This window comes from Argiope bruennichi, chromosome 2, assembly GCF_947563725.1.
Source record: "Argiope bruennichi chromosome 2, qqArgBrue1.1, whole genome shotgun sequence".
Lineage (NCBI taxonomy): Eukaryota > Metazoa > Arthropoda > Arachnida > Araneae > Araneidae > Argiope > Argiope bruennichi.
In genome coordinates, this window is record NC_079152.1 from 116,485,422 (window position 1) to 116,509,400 (window position 23,979).

The window sequence follows — 23,979 nt, forward strand, 5'->3', positions numbered from 1 at the left end:
CAAAATACAATACAGAAATCAGCTATATCCAAAACCGTCCGATAAGAAATTGATTTATTTGAAGGTGAGGGATTTAGAGGTAAATACTTGGAAAAAGTATATCGCGCATTGCTAACAATACCACCAACTAGTGTTAGATACCGAAAGAGCGTTTTCGACAGCTGGTAATTTTTGAACAAAATTACGTTTCAGGCTTAATGACAGTACAATGGATGCATTATGTTTTTTAAGATCACATTTCAAAAATTTGTATTAGTACCACAGACTGAATAGTGATATTTACCCTTTTTTGTGATTTAAATAAATAAGTTGTTCCTTTACTTTTTTTGCGATTCTTTATATACTGTTATAATTTATAAGTTACAAATTATTTTTTGTGATATTTACCCTTTCTAATAAAACTGGTAAATAAAACAAAGAAACACCTGTGTTTTCTTCTTTTTCTAAAATTTCTAATACCGGTATTAAAACCGGTATCCCGGTATTGAGATCTAAAAAATACCGAATACCGGTATTGTAATTTTGGTTCTGTATTGCAATCCCTACTGGTTACATTCTGTTCTTTTTAACAGGTTCTGAATATAAATTTTAATGTTAAATTTGTTTGATTATTAAAATAATAAATTTCAATGCAGCATAATAATTAAATCCTTTTATTAGTAAATAATGAAATCGTTAATTAATATTTAAGACATATGTTAGAAGAATTTTATTGCTCTAGCCATTTTTCTTATGGCATACATATTGAAAAATAAATAAACATATATATATATATATATATATATTCAAAAAATTACTAAATTAAACTAAAATAAACAATTAACATGCTGAGTTAAATATTTTTAGAAATGTGGAACTAAATTGACCTTATTAAAAAGAGGACCTCATAATGTGTACTGCTTGGGACCTCAAAATTTATAAATCCAATACTGGTTTGGAAAAAGAAAGCCGAATCTCAAAAGAATACAAGAAAAATGGTCAAGCAGATGTCTGTCAAACTAAATTTTCTACAAAAATAAAACATGAAATTTAATAATCAAATGTGAAATAGCAACTACTTTTCAGTTTCTCTATTTATTTATTTTTTAAATTCATCAAGAGTAACATATGTGATAATGTATGTTACTCTTATACATGCCGGCGTCCTGGCATAGGGGTAGCGCGTCTTCCCCGTGATCTGGGCGTCTCGGGTTCGAGTCCCGGTTCGGGCATGGTTGTTCTTCCGATGTTCTATCTGTGAGATGTGTGAATGTGCCCTCCTGTAAAAAGGGGTTGTGCAAGCGAATGAGTGATGCATAAGTAGCTAAGTCGTACTCTTGGCCCTAGTTGGCGCTACTATAAAAACAAGAGACGCTCCCCCTCAGGCTTAAATCGGCTGTCCTCGAACAGCGGGCTTGTTCCATGGCAAGTGCCATAAGAAACAACAACAACTCTTATACATAATGTAAAATTCAAAAAGAAAAAAAAAATGTAATGGGGAAAAAGAAAAGAATAAAAATTTAGTAACCCGATGAAGTTAAAATAAAAGAATTTAACTAACCAAGGCTTTACAAAATAAGACAAAATATATTGCTCATATTAAGTTAGGAATATCGGTAAGAAAGAGTCATGTCTTTTTATGAAATCTGAATTAAAAGCATTGAGGTTTAGTCCAAATTCTCCTTTCTATCCAAATAAACTTTTTTATAAAGATGCAAAGAAGAAAATGGTTTTCAAAAAATATCAAGACATTTACGATTTTATTCTCTGACCAACAAAATGGTTACGAATAATATAAGATGATCCTCAGTGGTCATAAAGTTAAAACCACTATTGGGTAGTATATGAAAGACAAAGGTCGACAGTCACTGCAAGTTGATACTTTCGGTGCTTTCCACACCGTTTTGTCAGTAAAAGCAGAAAGTAATAGAACTTTATCGTCGCTTTCTCTTCACCCAAGACATTAAAATAAGTGTTGACGCAGCATACTGATTTTACGATGGTTCCTCCCCACCCCCCAAAAAAATCAGATAGTGAAAGGATAGTGATAGAATAGGAATTAAATATTATTTTGTTTCAAAACCAACAGAAATATTCTTTCAGTAATGAATTCCTAAAGAAAAAAAGAATTCGGCCAGCAAGATGGCAAAGGTCGATTCCTTTACATCAGATATATTATCTGGCAACATAAATTGTTGATGTCAGAAACAATCAAAATTAGAACTTGATAATCACATTTTAGCCTTAACTTCTCCGCAATTGCAGCTATCAAAAAAATTTAAATACAAAAATTGTTCGTCTTAATGAAACCCTAATTTGGCTAATTCATTTATTTTTCTATCTTCAATATTAAGAAAGTTATAGCGAAATGAAAATTTCAATCCCCATCCCCTTTCAGCTAGATGGGCCATTTACGAACTCGTTCGAGACTTTTACATTTCTAACAACATGCTCCACGTCAGTTAAAATTCAAAGGAAATTACTCTAGTTATTCTGATCATAAGATAACGTAGGCAGAGTTATATTATAAGTTATATATAAACCTTTGAGCGAAGTATGGTTTTGGGTTATAGGGACTATGATCGGTGAAGAACTGAAGAAATCTTCCCAGTCTTATTATGAGAACCATTGCAGTAGGTAGTCTTCCTACAGGAATCTACCTATCTTCCAACAGGTCTTATAGTAACTGAAACTCCAAAAGGTATTTTAATAAGTCGAATATTTTTCAGATATAATATAGAATTATTTTATTATTCATTACATAGAATCATTTTATTATTCCTATTATTCATTTATTATCTGTTCAGGATCCTAACAGAATCAATTCGCATGACAAAAATAATTACTAAAGTCATCTAACACCTTAGTAAACGCTGCCTGGCGCTTTTTCCGCTTGAAGATGCACAAGGTGACCATAAAGTCTATAAAAATTATTATGAGGGAACCACAGAATATCATATTGTAAAATCTTTACAATGGAATCGTCGAATTCTTAATTTCTTTTTAATCCTTCAGGTAAGGCAACTAACGCAAAAATAATGATTTTAAATTCGATTATTATACAAATAACGTAAATGAAAGAAAAAGTTCAATGTATTCTTTGGTACCACGAATTAAATTCGCCCATTACTGTTCAATGTCAATTACAAGTTTACTTAAACAGCACAGTATTTGCACCGACAGTTGTAGATATTGACTCACTCAAAGTTAAAATCAAAAATACTGCATCTAGCGTGACAACCGAAATGATAGACAAAACTTAAGAAGAATTGTGATATCGCCTCGGCATTCTTCACGTAATCAAAATCGCCCACATTGAAATTTGCTGCAGTAAGTGGTTTTATTAAAATCTTTATGTCTTTGCAATATTTCGAAACAACCATAAGCCAAATTATAACAATTTTACTTTCTCGTATAAGTAGTATAAAGAAAATATAATAATCGACAAAAAAATTCGGAAACGAGATTTTGACGACTCTCCACATTTTAGACCCCCTTGAGTTAGAAAAACACATTTTTGAGAACTGTCCCGCATGTCTGTCTGTGAAAACGACAAGTCAAAAACGCTTTGAGGTAGACGGATGAAATTTGGTATAGGATCTTTACACTGAATCAGCTGATTGCTATCAAATTTTGAGTAAAAGCTGTTCAGAGGAAATCCGTCTGTTCGAATATATTCTAACACGATTATTACAAAAAGAAAGGAGCTAAACAGATAAAATTCGGCACACAGATTTAACATATATAATGTAGACAATTGTCAAATTTTGAGACAAATCCATCTAAGGGTTGACTGTCTGTCTATCTGCACTTTCAGAGACATGAAAACGCGATTGTTCAAAAACGCAGCGACTTGAAGATATCAAATCTGGTATGAGATTTTGTGACTGTAAGTTGAGAAACGTGTCTGAAACAAAAATTCGATTTTTGGATATTATCAACGTATGGCCAGGGCTAAATAATAATAAATTAATCGCCAAATAACTCTCCAAGGATAACACGATAGATCCAGTAAAAATGCTACATTCACGCCAAAGGTTAATATTTTTTAACTATGTAAATCAATGCTAAGTAAGGCATTCTCCGGAATGACAAGTTTATTAGAGAGTATGAGTAAAAGCTTTAGGGAGACCCCTGCAGCTGGTTTTACATATTTTTTTTTTTTAAATCAAGGACAGACTTTGTAACTACCCGAATAATTCAAGATATAAAATGAATAATGTAAATTGCGCACTTAAAGCGGTATTTCCGGCCTCTCATAGCCTTTAATCTTAAAAACTGGCATAATCGTACTCTTTGCCTTCATAAAGTTTCCTAAGATTGCGCTTGGGACATATATATACCTTTATGGCCAAAGAATAAAATTCGGCACACTTTATGTATATGAATCAAATCCACTCATTTGAAGCTCATTCGTAAACCAAAATTTGTCTTCCACAATAGAAGTTAAAACAAAATGAAATAATCCCTTTTCTGTTACTCAGATAATTAATTATTTAAACCATTACAACAGTAATTTGAGTACAAGTTCTTAACAAAAAATAACTAAGTAACTAAATTTCACATAAATGAAGGAAAGAGAATGCTTATTCTGAACTAGCTAATCTATACTTATATAAAGCTCAATGTGTGTGTGTGTGTGTGTGTGTGTGTGTTATGGCGCTCTACAGGCCAGACCTTTTGACCTACAGCTACCAAATTGGGTACATGTATACCTTCGAGGTCGGGAATGTGCACCTGGGGTCCCCTTTTTTGAATTTTTAATTAGAATTTTAATTATTAATTAAAAACTAACTTTCCCGCAAAAAAAATCTTTTCATTTTCCCCACCGCCAAATGAGTAAGGCTTCAGTTTTTTTTTTTCCCCAACTGTAATGAGGCTAGGGTTAACATTTTTCGGCGGATTATTTCAAACGATTCCGTTTATTTTCTTAACGTTTTATGCATTTAAAATTAATAATTGTTAATTAATCGATCTTTCAGATTCATTCTGAAGTACTTTTAAATTAAAATAACACATAAAGGAAATTAAAAATTTCTAATCCGCGTAGCGTTACCCCAACTGCCGTAGAAAAATTCACACATTTGCGCTACCGTAACTGGCGTTGAAAATTCACGCATGCGCATTGTGTTCTGGTTGTTGACATCTATTTTCAACGGATGCGGACTTGATTTAAATTATTTTTAGATTAGTTGTATGCTTTTGTAATTAAATTGTATTTATGTTAGTTATGTACTTTTTGTATATGTTTATAGTTTTAAGTACATCATTTTTTAAGTAGTTTTTTTTAACCTGTTTTCTACCGATTATTTTAAACGATTCGTTTTATTTTCTTAGTGTTTGATACATTTAAAATTAAACATTGTTAACTAATCGATCTGCTCATAATGAATCTGAGAAAATTTTGTTGACAAATTCTTGAGATATTACATTAATTAAGAGAGATATTTTTTAGTGTCCATAAAGTTTAAACGCTCAGTGACTCTATTTTCAGTAATCACATTATAAAAAAATGCTTTGTTTCAGTGAAAAATATTATTATATTAATTGCAGATTAATCCTTTCCACTTTAATTTAAAGCATAAATTCTACGGCAGCTAACAGAAAATTAGAGATATAAATATTACGTTATGACTGAAGGTCTTTATAATATTATGAGTCATTTATATGATAATCAAAATTTGAAGTTTAAAAATATTTTGATGAAGAAGTTATTAAAATAGGAAATGCATAAAATATTTAGTTATTAAATTTTAACAAACATTAAGATTGGCGAACCGGCTGGTCGCCAAAGGCGGCTAGTTATTAATAAAAGAGTCATTAACATCAAAAATCCACCCATATGTATCTGTGATAAAATAGCACAGAAACTGCAACTTAGAAAAAGTTGCATTATTGTTTATGAAATAGTCATCGTTTTCCTAAAAAGAATAAATCGGTCGCTCAATTCAAACGTTATTTATTTCAAAAAAATTAACATAAGGAGTGGCTTCCATAAAACTTTCAAACATATTCTCTGATAAAATTGCTTCCTGCTTCCTCTTGAATAAAATTGTGGATTTTGAATAAGTCCTCGAAAGCCCTGCATGGCATTGGCGAACAATAATTACGAAATACTGATCTTTGGCGTGAATTCAGTATTTTCGCTGAATCTACCGTGTGATATTTGGGGTGAGTTCCTGTCATTTAACAATAAGTACTTGAAAATAGAATTTCTATTTTAGAAGCGTTGTTTCCAATCGATTGAAACCAAAATTTGACACAGAATTAAATTGTAGTTAAAAAATATCACATGCCAAATTTCATACTTTTATATCAATACATTTTTGAGCTATCGTGTTTATATGCTTGTGGAAGCATAGATTGACAGAAAGTGAAGCCTTTGATAGATTTCGTTCCAAATTTAATTGGCACCTATATGTTAGATACTAAATTCTGGAAACTAAATTTTATTCATCTAGCTGTTTTCGTTTTTTAGTTGACTTGTATTTGTACTGCCGTGCTGACTTCATCTGAAAGGATTTCACTGAAAATTTGATAGAAATCTAAAAATTTGGTGCTACACCAAATTTCATCCATCTAGTCCGAAGGTCTTTTGAGTGACCTTTGCCATAAAAAAATAGACATAATGTCAAAAATGAGTTTTTCGAACTCAGACAGGTCTAAAAGGCGGAGATTCATCAAAACCTTGAGATCGAATTTTTTGACGATTATAATACTTTCTCTAAACTTCGTATACGAGAAAGAAAAAATCAGCCTTGGTCAACCTTGAAGAATGTCTTTTCATAATAGAAGTCAGTCCTTTTCATAGCTACTGATTAATAATAATGATTCGTACAGCTTGCATGCTCAGAATTCAAGACACCGACTATTCATGATCGGAGATATTTGCAAATCGAAGATAAACTTTACATCATGCTTCAAATACATTTAGGTACTTACGCATTAACGCAACCAGGCCAAAATTCGCATAAATCGCCAAATTTGGCGACTAATTCTTACTCAAACTTACAAATCGCGCCAACCTGGTTGCGATAATACATAAGTACCCAAATTTAAATTTACAGAATATGCACTACATATTTTACTACAACTTTTCTGAAATTTCCGAGCAGCAAAATTCAAATTTCGTCTACCAAAACATTTTTTTTTAAATGAAGCAAAATTATAAGCGAGCTATGTTTGCAATTAAAATTTAATAAAATCGAACTTCGATGCAAGATTTAACACAATTGTTAAAGTAACGAAAATATTTTAATATCTCGCAATTTTAGTAAGAAAAGGAACTTACCATAGGTGTTTATAAGAACTTCCATTATTTCTTCACGACCAAACATAGCAGCAAGATGCAATGGTGTATAACCCTATAGAGATAAAGAATATATAGATCATTTGATTTATATCAAAACATTTACACCATTGCTGAGTTTTGTTCACTTAAATCTCATATATATATATTATCCATTCAAACAACAGCCTTTTAGGGCTTACATGGCTGCTCTCGGGTCAAACATTTCGAGATCCCCAATACATCTATCTCTACCTCAAATAATAATATAGATGAAAGTGTGCGTGTGCATTGTTGCTCAATAAGCCAAACCGTTTCGATCTACAGCTACCAAATGTGGCACATATACACCTTGAAGGTTCGAAATGTGTGCTTTGGAAAGATTTCTTTTGAAATTTGAAACAGAATTTTAATTAATTAAAAACTGAATATAATAAATTAAAAACTGGATATTTAATTAATTAAAAACTGGATATTTTTGCCATTTCCCGCTTTCATTTATGGAAATATCATTACAGAAAGATAAATTTGACATCTTCCCAAATTTAAAAAAAATTACATTCTTTAAGAGACCACTATAATAACCGTCCATTTATTTCATACATTTCGACAATTCCTTTTGTTTGTTTTATTTGCAACCATAGATTACATTTTTACCCAGAATTGATTTGATTTGATTTGATTTGATTTGATTATATTAACGTCCCGTTTGAAGCAACACTAGGGCTATTTTGGGATGGACCTCGTAATTTTGAACCACGGTCAGATGACGAGGGCGACACCTGAGCTGGCACCCCCCTCTCCACACCACACCAGCGGGAGGGCGTTTGGTCATGACGGATTTAACGTGCAACAGACCCCCTTACACGACGGTTCTTCGGTGAAATCGGGTCTCGAACCTGAAACCCTCCGGTTCCGAAGCCGAGACCTTACCACCAGGCCAATTTTTATCCAGAAATTCAAACCGTTTTCATTGCCTATTAGTTAATCGCGTGAATTTCTTTTATCGTTGAAGGCTAAAGAAGGATTTTGTTTAATATCTGCGTAATTAACAAGACAAAAAAAAATGGTTAAAATATCGCGAAATTTAGAAGATAGATGAATAACACATTAATGTTTTTAATAGTGCTATGATGTAATGGGACTGGTCTCCAATAGACAGGTTCATGTATAAAATGAAAAGAACAAGTGTAAGACATTTAATATAATATTGCTTCAATGCTTGGCAATTTGGCAAAATTGTAAACATGAAAATATATCTAAAAACTATTTAATTTTAAATAAATATAATCAATATACTACGAACCAATTAGTCACCAAAGACGAGTAACATATAAGCAACAAACGTAATTGAGACCTAAGGAGGTTAATTTTTATTTATTTTACTTATTTAATTTAATAATATTTCATTTGAAAATTGATGAAAATTATCTCATTCATGATAGATATGCAATCTGTTCCCTCTAATCGTGGTACAATAGCTAATCTCTAAACCGTTAATGATAGACATATACTTCCAATTCGAAAAACTTGATCATTTAATTCACATTGTTTTAGTCAATAAACATACTGCTACTAACTTATGAAGTCAAAATATTTATAATCTTGTCCTATTTATCAAATTTGGTAAAATATTCTTGACGCACTAACATTTAAAAGAAAAACAACGACAAAAAAAAATCCAATCCTCTACGTTCAAGACAAGCCGAATTGAATAGCATTATTATGGACGGTTTTAAATCACTCTAAATGAGTATCTTAACATTTAAGAAAAAACAACCAATCAATAAATTCCGTGTCCCGCAATAGCTGTTTTTTAATCCAAAATTATGAAAATCAAAGCTTTATATCTCGAAAAATGTCAAAATAGCAAGAATATTTTACTAAATATGACTGACAGGACCAAGAAAGATCGTAAAAAATTTGGATTATATAATTTTTTCAGCAACAAATTTGTTGACAGAAATAACAGGAAATGCTATTATTTACGTCATTTAGGTATATTTCGAATTGGAACTATATGCCTATTTCTAACGATTTAAAAATTGGCTAATGGGCCACGATGAGAACGAACAAACTGTATATAAGTATTAATAAACACATCTTGACCAGATATTTGACAAAGAAATTTGCCTGAATTTTTGCGATCTCACAACTTTGCCAAACACAATTAAGTCCTAAATGGAAGATTTAACCTCCTAACTGGATTAGAACCCCTAGTTAGAAACTTTATTATTATAACTTAAGATAATATAAGAAAGTAAATGACACTTAAAATAATTTGATTAAATCATTATTTTTACAGAATAGTTTTTACTTGAATGCACATTTAAATACTTAAAATTCTCTATTTCGATATGTGAATCATATACGTCATTAATTGCAAAGTGAAAGGGGGAGGGGTTAATAATGTAAAAAAATTATATATAAAGATTATCTAGATCAATCTTTTCAGCACTCGAAATCTTGAAACAAAAAAGAAACGTTGTATCAAATTGTTGTAATTCTACAAAACCCTATTATTAACATAACTAAAGTTATAACTACAGTACACTCCCGAATATCCAGCCTAATGTGGCGAAAAGACTGGCGGGATAACAAAAAAGCCGCATTGGGCAGAATTCTATGAATTCCTTTCTTTGCCCACCAATACCAGATGACAAAGATTTTATACCAAAACTCACTGTTTTAACACGTATTTTCTCACTTCTTATTGAGTACTAAGCCCTCCATTCATTGCAATGTGAACGCAGCCGCGGTCCGATGAATCATAGAAGCAGTTGCCGGTAACGTGTCGAGTTAAAATAGAAGGCTCTGTAGTTTATATATGTTTATATACTGCACTGCACGTTTCAAGAATTTATTAGAGAATAAGTAAATTAAATGTGAATTTATGCTCACATTTTAACATAAATTCTGTAATGGCCAACTTAAATGCAGGAAACATAAACAAAACATTAAAGTAAATCGTAGGTATTCTAGTTCTTAAGAAAATTGGCTCAAACTGATTTTATTTTTCACTGATAAACTATTGCACAGATATGAAAAGGTAACTTAAGATAAGAGTCAAAACTTACAGTTTTTAGGTTTTGAAAAGTCCTTAATTGATGCCTTCTCTTCCTAATTTAATTATGATAAAAGAAAATTAGGCTGGATATAAGCGAACCGAATACTCGGAAGTGTACAGTAGTTCACAAAGCTTCAAGGATATAAACTATTATCTAAAAAACAATTTTTGTAAGAAAAGTTGTTTACTTTAAGCTAACAATATAAAATTGTAAAAGAGTACAAAAAATTATAAAGGAAAAAAAAACACTTAAGATAATTTAATACGAGAAAATTCAAAATTACGATACAATAATAATAAAAAAAAAGACTTCGGATTTCGTAAAATATGAGATCACGCAGGGCAGCTTTTCATTCAACTGTAATATCTCAAGATAACGACGTAACAGCCGGGAGACACCGATCTCACTCAAAAACAACTGAATTCCCACGATTAAACAATTCTCGATTCCGGCTCCTGTTCCACTTTGTCTAGATATACAAACGCAATCCTTTCGTCACGAACTTTAGCAATATCAGAGACACATCTGAACGAAAAAAGATCCGCTCTGGGCGTTTAGAACCAATAAAAGCGGACAAGAAGCTAATTTTGTCGAAATCCTGAAAGGGGGGGAGAGGAACAATTTTTTGAATACATTTCAAGATATTTACGAGTTATAGTGAGCAATATTCCCTAAAGGAGAAAAAGAAAAGCTAACTTCATGCATCTACTGCCAGTAAGATTCAACAACAACTTAACGCTGCAGGGGAATAGATAAAAAAATAAATAAAAGCAGAGAAGTGGAGGGGAGATGGGTAAGAATAAATAAAAATCTTTCAATACACTTACAGCTACAGTTACAGATACATATATATATCTTTACAGAGGATTTTAGGCAACCATGCTGATCGAGAAGGAATCCCTTCAGGCAATATGTAAAATAATAAAATTCTCTGTCTGTCACAAGAGGGAAAGGTTTCCTCCACCCCCTCCAGGTTTCTAGTCGACCTCCCACCCCACCCTCAAGAAAATTCTTCCAGTAGGAGGCATGGGAGGGGGTTGATTCAGGAACGCGCGCGGGAATAACTCTTTTGAAAGTCAAACGGGATCGATTCCCGTTTTCCGGAGAAATAAATAGATGCGGCTTTCTCCGGGAAAGGAACGAATCTGCATGTTTCTCCTGAAGGAAAGGGTGGTCGTGCCAGCTGTCGACTGGGAGAAGAGAGTCTTGAGAAGGCAGGGGAGAAGTTGCACCCCAACAATCGGCGTGTAAACGCGACGAATGCCGACCGTTTAATAAATTTAAAGTAATATCTATCTATTCTCGATATATATCCAGCCTTCTGAGTGAATATGGCTTCCTCACTCTCTCTCTCTCTTTCCCCTTTTGTTTTAATATCGGGCGTACACAAGCTGTGCGGAATGGATAGATAGATAGATTCAGTAGTCGCTTTGCATATTTGCCGTGCACTCTCTCTGGAAGAGATCGCAGAAACAGATGGTCCTTAATGTATACGATGGTGGATCCCTCAATCTTTCCCTTCTAGGAAAGACGATCGAATGGTGCGAAGAGCGAAGTTCCTCGTCTACAGATGCAGATTTCGGGACGATACATGATTACAGAGTCGAGCAACTTTCGCATGCGACGATAAATGTTGAGAAACTGCGAAGACAGGCAGCGTTCTCGTATCGAAAAATCGAGATTCCCCTTTTCAGAGCCGAGAATGCCAGAAGACACAGGGGATATAGACAAATTCAAGCATCTGCTATGTTAAATGCTTTCCCACAATACGTCATCATTATACTTTCCAATAATAGAATTGGCAATGAAGGAAATACTCGTCAGAATTATTTAATTTGTGCTTAAAATTCAATCAGACTTTGAAATAAACTGTATAATAGCCAAAGAATCGGCGTTCACCAATTATGAATCAGAATAATCTGGAACTGCTTCGGGAGGCTCTTTATTAAATAGAATGCAGAGGTTTAATTATTTCTGGTTTTATCACAGTTTAAACGACACCATATTAAAAGTCAATCACAGAATATTCAATCACAAGTCTTGAAAATGAACAGTATTTGAAGACAATAATTAGATATATCGAAAACTTTTAGTTTCATCAGCAGTATTTTACGGCTAAGTAATATTTCCACTGCACTGAAATAAAAGTAAAGTAACAGAAATAGATTTTTTTTAAATAAATAAATAAAAGGAGAGCAAAGGGCAGAAAGAAAAATTATAATACAAAAATTATTGGATAATAAACGAAGTCGGATTTTTGGAGGATTTTTCAGACTCTACAAGTCTCAGAAAGTTAAAATTCCAGACACATGAACTCTCGTCTATAGCAGACTGAAAATATTTAAAGGAATAGCGGAGTTATTTATCAATTATATTATCCATTTAGCCCCAAGAGTTATTGAGGTGTCATATTCACAAACCAGACAGAGACAATTCCAAAAATGTGTTTTTTCACATTCAGAATAGTGCGAAAGGTGAAGATTCGTCAAAATCTCGTGTTCATATTTTTGAAAAATACAATACTTTCTCTCTGTACGCAATGTATATGAGAAAATAAAAAATTATAAAAGACTTTCGAAGTTTCACAAGAATCAGAACTAATGGGACTCAGAATCTGTGTCATCATATTACATCTGTCTCAAAAGATATCAAAAACAAATGAAGTTGTTCTTTTCCAGTAAATAAATATAATGCACATGATTAAATTTTATTAAAGCTCAAATAGTCTCGTAAAAATTATAATGGTGCTGGCCTCTGGCTACTAGCAGGTTCGCCAGGATTGATACTAGCTAAAATCGGCTGTTAAATATTTTACGTAACTTGGCCTTTTAATAGCTTCTTCAACAAAATATTTTTAAATTTCACATTTTTTTAAAAAGTATAAAATTTATACTATTATATAAGCTTTACAATATTCTTTTCATTGTACTATGTTTCTCTCTTAATTTTCTGTTAGCTCCTGCAAATTTTAAATTTGAAACAAAGGAGTTGAAACTTAAAAACACCGCTGAAAACAAACATGTTTTTGTTTTTTTTAATGAGTGTAGAAAATCGAAACCTTCAGCACTGAAATCTTGCGTGTATTACAGAATATTACGATCTCAATATTATTACTAATATTACTATCTCAAATAATTATTCAATAAAAAGGTTTCTGATTTATCATAAAATTGAGTTTTCAGTTTTATTTTCAAAAGGATTTAAATGCAGTAAATAATATTTCATTTTATTTCAGTCAATAAATGTATGTCTGGAAAACATTCAAAAGTCTAAACTTGATCGGAATCAAAGTTCTTCGATCCTATGAATCATATTCAATAAGCTAATTTTCGCAATCCAATGTTTCAATCTTCTGCGACTGAATATGACGGATCTATAAAGCTTTGAATGTCCTTATTTTAGCGTAAGACATAATTTAATTATTTTAGACCAATCAGTCTTGGGGAAACTCTGGGAGTAAAATGGCATTTTTTCTTTCAGATGGTAAATGGAGTAGTCTAAAATGCACGTTTCTATAGAAGAGTGATATTTAAATTTTCGTAACTCAATAAATTTTAATTGTAAAACAGTAGAAGTTTTTTATATAAATATTAGTGCCTCAAAAATATTTTATTCAATATGCCTCGCAGGACAGAAGGTCTGCATAAAAATTTAAAATTTGTAATTCATCCGAACATTTATTGATTCAAACTATATAAAATATAAATATTTAATTCATTTAAACTATATTCTTTTATTAGTTAACTATGTTAATTATTAAAGATTTAGAAATTAATTTTTGGGCCGTGATTAGAGCGGAAATGTTTATAATTTATATGTTAAAAAATTTATATCAACGAAAAAAATAACTTTTCAAACTTTAAAATGATAACAAATTTTGTGATGTAACAATTTCACGAAAAAATGCACATTTCAATACTCCAAATTAAGTATGTGCCAAGCACAAGGAGTGTCAATACACAATCATTTTTATTATAAGTGAAGATAAAGATTGAACCATTTACTTTCAACTTCATATTCACAAAAATTGAATTTTTGCGAACATGGAATATTCTCGACGAGAGAACACTATTTTAATATTCTGAACGTATTTAAATAACTGAACTTTGTGATCTAGTAACAAATTTAATTGCAAAATAATTTCAAAATTTCATATTTATAAAAATGAATTATAATAATTTATATAAATGAAATTATTTAGAACAAGAAATTTGCTTTTAAGTACTTTAATTAAAGTATATTTTCCGAATATTTTGCCATTATTTCCTAATTTATATTATTTATTAAATCTATACGACTTTTAATTACTTATTTAAATAAAAATGATTTTTTTTTAAAGTTTTAAGTTAAACAAAAATAATTTGCAGGTATCTTAAAATAAAGAAATAAAAATTGAAACTTTTATTTCTTTCACTCACTTAAATGCTTTTAAAGTTCACCGACAGATGGCATAACCTGATCAATGAGACAAAAAAAAATTGCTTTTCCACAGAACTTGTGAAACAAGGATGGGGGGAAAAGTATTCTATCTGAAGCAATTCTGTGTTATGAGTTAGAAATCCATACAATATTTACAATAAGGAAAAAGCAAGTGATGTCAAAGCATAATCAGGGCTGGGTAATCAAACCAGCAATTACCTAGAGGCTCTGAGGCCTTGAGGTTTGTTTTGAGGTTTTCTTTCAAGGTTATATAACTTTGTCTTTTCATTTTGCTTTCAAGGACCATGCACTTGAGCCTATTTAAACTAAAATCAAACATCGCTTAAATTTTAAAATGTTATATTCCGAATTTTTCGTGTTCGAAAATCAGTTTGGCTAACTGAATGAAAAGTAAAATTTGGTGCAAACATTGTTACAAAATACAAAACATTTTTCTAAAGTTTAGTATTTTTCATGATTTTGTTTAGAATTATTTTTTAATTTAATTTTAAGGAGTTACTAAAATCAGTTCCTTTAAGGGTGAATCGAATTAAAACGTTTTGTTATTTCATTTTTTTATAATATTTTAAATAAAAAAAAGTTAATAAAAAGTAAATAAAAATGAATTAAGAAAATGGTCTAGTTTTGATAGTTTGGAGAAGAATGAGGCCATCTGAAATTTGCACTGCCCAACATAGTTTAATTCGCTCTGAGCATTCATTACATACATTCATTTTTACATATCAAAATACAGGGTGTTTATAAAGTCCCGGACCCATTTTGATGTTTAATAACTCGTAAAATAATAAAGATATAAACAAACTTATGGCATTTATTGATGAAATAACTCATATATTTTCCTTTTCAGGTTTGAATATTTTTACTTTTGTAAATATCGTCTGCACATGTGGTTAATTTCAGATAATTTCATTTTCCAGTCTAAATATCTGTACTTTTCTAAATATTGTCTGCTTATTAATTGCATTTTTCTCTCTTTTGTTTTTGGCAACTATTGCAATATTATGTTTACTTTGGATATGTTTGTTCTATGTAGTACTTTTGTATGTGATGTTTTATTCGAGCGGATATTAAGGAGAATGCATACACCACAAGAGAAAGCACAGATTTTATGGTGGTTCATAGAAATGAAATCGATAGTGCAAGCACAGAGAAATTTCAGAAGAATTTACCAAAAAGATCCTCCATCCAAAAACAGCATCTTGCGGTGGAAAAAGAATTTTCTAGAAATTGAAAGTATCGAAGATAAGAAACGTTCCAGACGTCCTTGCACAAGTGATTTTGATGTTGAGCGTGTCAAAGAGACATTTTTACACAATCCTAGAATATCTGTGAGATCAGCGGCAACAGAATTGGATATGCCAATCTCGACGGTGTACAAGGTTATTAAGAAAAAATTAAGACTGCATGCATACAAAGTTCAAACTGTTCAAGTTTTGGAACCGAACGATAGGCCTAGGAGGATGGCCTTTGCAACAGATATGCTAAGGAGGATAGAAGATGCTGCTGATTTTCTGAAGAGCATAATGTTCTCCGATGAAGCATCCTTTCATGTTTCTGGCATTGTCAATCGCCATAATGTGCGCAAATGGCTCTGTGGATGCCGACATGCTTGTCGCTACCTGGCGTGAAATTGACTATCGACTTGATATTCTCCGTGCGACGAAGTGGGCACACGTGGAAGTTCATTGACAAGGGTCATGAAACTTTTTGAGTCTATTTAACCATTTATGTTATTAATTTAAATCTATCTTTATTATTTTATGAGTTATTAAACATCAAAATGGGTCCGGGATTTTATAAACACCCTGTATTTCGTATCACTAATATAATTAACGCAGCGAATTAAACTTTTGCACTCGGATGGTGCTTCTCACTCACCATTCAAGACAGCGCATCATTTTGACGCTTTATTTATTTATTTTTCAACTCTGATTGTTAAAAACGCCTACAGAATGGTAAAAAGATGTAGATTCCTTTTTCAAAGAAATTCAACTTAAAACAATTATGTATATTTGTTTATCAAAGCAATAAACAAATCTTTGTATTAGGTGAATAGTTATGCATCGAATTACTTTTTTGAGTGCAAAATGTCAATAAACTTTCTGTCAATCCTCTTTCTGCACATAATCTATATATAAAAGTAATATAAAAAAAGATTAATTTATTTTTTACAGAAAGAATGATTAATTAATATCCAAAACAAAACTAGTTCCTCCTTCTTATAGACATAACTTCATTGGTATAGAATGCTTGTATATTCCTTCCGATTTAAAACAACTTTTTCGCGCAAAAAGTGGGGGAGGGGGAGAAGAAGAGTTCGCAATATTTCAACTGATAAACAAGGAGAATCACGCGCGTATAAAACTTTGTGCGAAAAAGATTCAGGTGAGATGAATTAGAAACATGTGTTTAGAAAAGCCAGGGAATATTCTTGTAAACATTGGTACAACTAAAATTCATACCTACAGTACACTCCCGATTATCCGCGGAATTGGGTGGCGCGGCCGCCGCGGATAATCCGAAAAAAGCTAAAAACGGGTATAGCAAAAGAGAAAACAGTCATTCCAACTTTGAAAAATCGTTTTATGTACAATAAAACGTAAAATAAACAGCAGGAAATGTTTAACTAACGCTTAATATTTTAGAATATCACTCAAAACTAACCTAAAATGCATTTTGTTAATGAAAACAGAAAAGTGCTTTGTACTTACGAGAGGCGTCAAGGATACACAGAAAAATGAATACATATGTACTGTTTTAATACTGTAATGTATTATGTAATTACAAAAGCATAACTGTAAAACTGCACCTTTTTGAAAAAATCAGTCAAAAAAAAAAAAACCTTTGTGCGGCAGGCGCGGATAATTGGGAGTCTACTTTATATTTTTACTGTTATAATCGCAGTACCATCTTACATTGCATTTTCTTAATATACAGAAAGAGTAGAAGAAAAGTAAATCTAAAACCCAGATAGAAAGATCAGCTAGTTTTAAATAAATACTTTTCCAATTTCTGAAAAGCATTATTGACAGTTTAGTTATTCATTATAAACATCAAAAATCCATTTATTTACAAATGAGTCCAATGAAAATGCCAATATATTAATAGCACATGATTTGCAAATATATATCAGACTGAAGGAAACAACCAAAAAAAGACAAAGCACTTAAAAGTACGTATAAAAAATGAAATTATTTGACAATTCTGGGTGTTGCATTCCTCAGTGAGAATCAATTGGAATATGACTAACACAAGTTTCTAAATGTAAATACAGAAAGTTTATGAATGAAAGGCAAAGTTAATTCAATTCCCTCTCACCATTTATAATTCTCATTCAAATGCAAGTATGTAAATTATTCGTCAAAATAAGGAATTTCAGGCATCAAAATGAAAGCGTTAGCGCATCGTTTCATGGGTTTCCCCTTCTTTCATTTTTAATTTTTTTTTTTTTTTATTATTCTCTTATTACAGGAATTTAAACTTTTGGCTTTTACAGATAGGGTTTTGGGGAATTAAAAGTGCACTATTTATAATTCTCAATTATTATAGTTATTAGCATTTTTTTTAAATATGCAGACTTATAAATTCATATTTTTTTTTTTTTTACACAGTACACACTTTTAATGCATGAGAAAAGAAGAAACATAAAAAAAGAAAACACTGTAACCGGTTTCGAGATTTTTGAGAATTTCCTAAATATTTTAGAGCTTCTTGAGTTCGGGAGGGATGGAGGTTAATTATGTGAACATGATATATTAAAATGGCAACTAGATTGATGAAATTCAGCATATAGAATACCATTAGAATAATAAATATTTCAGGTATAAATTGAACCAAATAGACTGTCCAATCAAGTGTTTAAGTATGCGAAAGAAATACTTCAAAGAATCAAAGATCTGTATCAAATTTTGCTCCAACTGATCAAAGGGAAGAGGTAAAAAATATACACTCGGTTCTTTGCACTGTGGGATGAAACTAAAAATAAAACGGACCATTTAACGTATTCGTAACTTTAAGTGGAGGCGAAAACATTCCACATTTTAAATTTAAAAGACTAGCAATAATTCAACGACTGACATTTGATTTCACTTTAAATAACAGTTTAATAGGAGTTAACTTTAAATAATAGTTCAATAGGAGTCCTTATTTTAAACCAGCATCGCCAACGTTAAACATTTATATAAGACGAATTTAAAAGGTAATAATATCAAATGATCTTCAACTTATCTTTTTTAATAAACAAATAAAAGCTTCAAATGTTTTCCAATGTGTATAAAGGTACCTAGCGGATCCCCGATAAACTATCATAATTATAAAACTCACGCTAACCATTTAATTTACATTGCTTTTTCCAAAGTGCCAACCACTTGCGTTCAAAAGAAAGCGCTTGCTGCCCATATAAAACAAAAGGCTGCAGCAGCAGCAAACGAATAATCTGGAAGCACTGGCTCATGTGCGGAAGGTGGCGAAGGGGTCTTTGTGCGGGTGGTAGGGTGCGTAATCGAGCATAGGCGGGGTCGAAAGAGGTCTTATGAAAAATTTCACGCCTCGGCGACCCGCAAATAGCTGCTCCCGGCCCCCACCAACCGTCCGACACGTGGACGAGATGAGTTGTTCCTCTTCTGCTCCACCCTCTTAAGGCCGGATACCTTTCGCTGCTGCAGATTATTTGAAGATAGCGAGATAGATACGTCACGAAGTAACCACATAAGGAGGGAGGGCATATATATGCCTCTTTTTTTCTCGCCCTATATTCTTCTTCCCTCCCCCTTCAGAAGGATTCCCCAGTCCACTCGTCCGAGCATAGATAGACGGTCTTTTATGGATTAAAGCGATTTTCTTCATCCATCACAATGAAAAAGAAAGGAGAAAAGGTGGGAATGGAGTTATATTCGCGCTCAAATCATTCATCACGCATTCGCGTTTGACGACTATGAATCATTTGATTAAGTGCCGGGCCTTTTTCCCGCATATCAAGTGCATGCGCCAGTCCGCAAAGGGATCTCCAACAGCCTTTTATATATAAAATGGGGGACGGAAAATTATATTCCACTCAGCATTTTATGAAGAAGACAGATTTCTTTTTTCCGAGTCGACTGCTTTTCAAATCCCAGAGGCGGAGGGAAAAGATGTACGAATATAAAGTAAATAAGAAAAGGTGATGAGAAAGATTCTTTCTTCCTACCTGTGTGCGAGAGGAAATGGACAACGCAGCGGGACGACTGTGATAGGTTGACAACTTGTGGTATTGTAGTAAATCGTGTTTTGCTGTAAATCGACATAAATCCTCATATCTCAAGTTACATCAACCAGGATATGTAACCAGGCAGAAACAAATATGGTCAGGATATTTGGTTTCTGCTTGTGAAAATCTGACAATATGTTATATAAAGATAAAAGAAAGTTATGTCTTTACTGCTTTTCAACACAATTCTTTAGGATTCACCACGCTTATGGGTTTAGGAATCTTCATGTGTTTTCTGAACTAATTTATAACTAAGAAATGACCCTCGCCGCAAAAAGAAAAATTCAGTGCTTTTAAAAAAAACTATAAGGTTATATTTTCTAAGTTTTTTTTATTAGTATTAATGGCGAAAATAGCATTCGCAAGCGGATATGAATCAAAGTATATAATAAAGCGTTACAAAATGCACTGCAAGCCATTGCAAACAATTCTAGGTGTTTTGAACCAAGAAAGAGGTAAAAAAAATAACAATCCTTTCCCTACATAATTAAAATTTCTTAAAAATAAGCAATAAATGCGAAATTGATTTCTTTTTGTCAAGAAAATTCCAGTGTAAATTGTTGGCGTATTATATAACAACTAAGGGAATGTCTCAAAACTCGCCATAAAATCCAGAGAAAACTTGGAATACAACTACAAAAAGGAAACTCTGAATGAACTGTTTCAAATTAACATTGATACTTTGAAACACAATGGCACAAGGCCGGGGAGCAAAGGGATGTAGATGCATCAAGTGTCAACCTTCGAAGGTGGCATGGAGACAAAATATAAATGTGTTCTTGTATTTATATGCATATTTACATAGCCTCATACGAAGAGACTTCTAAAAAATAATGCCCAGATGCAATTCATCCTTTTTAAGCCACTGATAATGTTTGCTGATTAAAAAAATCATATATACTGCCCTTTCTACGTCGATGCACTGAAACTCGATTGTAGATACAGAGCCAGAGAGGGAACACTAATCTTAATGTCATCTTGGTTATGTCATATCACTCCAATTATATTTGGAGTTAAATATAATATCTCATAATGCTGTGGCACCGAAGAAGGTTCTTTAAATCACATGATCAAAGGCGTGATATGACGAGAATACAGACTTAGATGGCCAAGAAATTGGATGTCTCCTAACGTCGAAGAACTCTTAAAAATTCCAGTCATTAAATCTTCTATTCAAGACATTTTATCAAAGCTCTTGTTTTTCGTTTTCTCATAATGTAAAAAGGCTAATATGTGTTCTCTCTAAAGAGCCCTCTGTTGTTTACAATGTCCAATATCGTCAAGTGCCTTTTGCTCCTATGCGCTAGGCGGGATTGCTCTTCGGTGGCTCCACCAATTTTCCTGCATGGCGTCTGGCTAGGTCGGGATATTGCTTGCATCTGAAATTTCATAATGCTGTACACAATACCTCTCACTCTCTAAAGTATCTTCATTTCTTCTAAAAGAATATTCGATTAGAGATAAACCATGTTTAGGGGGAAATGCTTTATTAACAAAACAAGTAAAATCCCTTCAATGTACAACTGAGTTCTAGAATAGAAGCAAAACTGTCAACTCTACGAAACAATTTGAACCTTTCTTAGATCTACATGTACATCTGAGTTCTAGAATAGAAGCAAAACTGTCAACTCTACGAAACAATTTGAACCTTTCTTAGATGAACAGGGAGAAAAAGAAATGAACTGAAAGCTGAAGGAAGAAACTGAAGTTATCCAAAATTATCATATGTCAACTTCACTGTATGGCATAAGGAAAAAAAAGCTATTATAAAACCAATGAAAAAATAATTACACAGTTATGGCTAAACAACTTGATAAAATATTTCCCAACCTTTTATTCTAAACGGCGCTTTTCATTCTTCATTGAAGTAATATCGGAGGAAAATAAAAATAGCGGAAGTAAACCCGTCGTCTAATGGAAAGTATGATGATACACTGCATATGCAGAACAATTTCATGTTTATTAAATAATGTGTATAAATTCAAAATCTAAATTTATCAAACAGCATTCAAGTGAAATGATAAAACTCATATAATATCATACTTTTCCTATATTTAAAGAGGAGTCGAATCTGGGAAACGATCGTGCCAGGTAGCAGCGGCAATTTGAAGTACTTTATTGTACATCCATTCAAGGTTCAAATGAATTTTTTTTTTCACCGTTAAAAAATAGCATATCAAAATAAAACACAATAAAAAAATTCTATGCCTTGTAGAAGAAAACCGAGTAACAAATTAATTGTTAAATTCCACCGCTTCATTAATAAAATGTAACTAATCATTTGAAACTTTTTTTTTTTTTTTGGAGAAGCAACATTACCACCTACTTCTAAAAAGAAGGGGGGGGGGGGTGTCCAAAAATCGACTTCTCTTTACAACAGAGGAAGAAAAATAATAGAAAGAAGCAAGGATTTATGAAAAAGTATCCAGCTCCTCATTATAGCAATGCGAAAATAAAGTGACTGCTCTGACCAAAATTCTTCACTATATTCCTATAAAACTGCGCTGCTTTGAATTACTTAAACTTTCCTTATTATTGTTTCATTCTTCATTTAGCGAAACATTGTTGTTGTTTTTTTCTGCTGAAACGGACAAGTATAACGTATATTTATCTATATGCGTATTAATTATATTTAAACGCTCAAAATCCATCAAACCGTTCTTATATAAAATGATGATAAATGATTCACAGGGAAACTGAATGTTTCTAAAAACGCTTATTCTTTATAGCAATACTTCTAAATCTTTTTTTGTTAAAGTTTTAATCTGATAAATGGCTAAGGACCAACGCCATATCTACATCAACGTGAAACAGCATTCAATAGGTAACTAGCGTCATAATACCCAAAAGACTTCTTAATCGTTTTTTTCTTTTCTTCCCCTTAAGTATGCGATAGCAATATTTCGAAAAGTTGTACAAAACATATCCAACATTCAAATATTTGTCTTTTAAATAAATAAATAAGAACATCGTTTTTAAAGGAGTACCTTGACGAGTAAGTAGTACCTATACCAAATACCTATAATTTTTGTATCCATGATATAATAATCCCCCCCTATAAACTTCAACAAATGCTTAATAAAGAAAATTGCATGCTATTGTCTTTTTGCCGTTTCATTTTTGTGTTAAAAAATGCCATATTATATATATATATATATATATATATATATATATATATACTTATAATAAAGCTCAATGTGTGTGTGTGTGTGTGTGTGTGTGTGTGTGTGTTGGCGCTCTACAGGCCAGGTCATTTGACATACAGCTATCAAATTTGGTACATGTATACCTTAGAGGTCGGGAATGTGCACCTGGGGTCCCTTTTTTTGAAATTTTAATTAGAATTTTAATTATTAATTAAAAACTAACTTTCCCGCCAAAAAAATCTTCCATTTTCCCCACCGCCAACTTTTCCGCCAAAAAAATCTTCCATTTTCGCCAACGCCAAATGAGTAAGGCTTCCGGGTTTTTTTTCTCCCAACAGTAATGAGGCTAGGGTTATTATTTTTCGGCGGATTATTTCAAACGATTCTGTTTATTTTCTTAATGTCTGATGCATTTAAAATTAAACATTGTTAATGAATCGATCCTTCAGATTCATTCTGAAGAACTTTTGAATAAAAATAAAACAGAATAGAGGAAATTGAAAATTTCTAATCCGCATAGCATTACCCCAACTGGCGTAGAAAAAAAATCACGTATTTGCGTTACATAACTGGCGTTGAAAATTCACGCATGCGCTGTGTGTTCTGAATTCCGCATTGTGTTGACGAATTATTATCAACCGATGCGGACTGGATTGAAATTTCTTTTAGGTTCGTTGCAGGTTTTTGTAATTAAAATGTATTTATGTTAGTTATATATTTTTTGCATATGCTTATAGTTTTAAGTACATCGTTTTTTAAGTAGTTTTTTTTAAACCTGTTTTAAACCGTCTATTTTAAACGATTCGTTTCATT

General features: G+C 32.1%; 1 protein-coding gene across 1 annotated transcript in view; it reads right to left on the minus strand.

The window, feature by feature from the left end:
* Positions 1-23,979, minus strand: part of LOC129960733 (ankyrin repeat domain-containing protein SOWAHB-like) — a 132,409-nt gene that overhangs the window by 26,488 nt on the left and 81,942 nt on the right. The window contains exon 8 of the mRNA XM_056074342.1: positions 7,271-7,343. Coding sequence (XP_055930317.1) covers positions 7,271-7,343 — 73 coding nt within the window. The remainder of the gene's footprint in view (positions 1-7,270; positions 7,344-23,979) is intronic.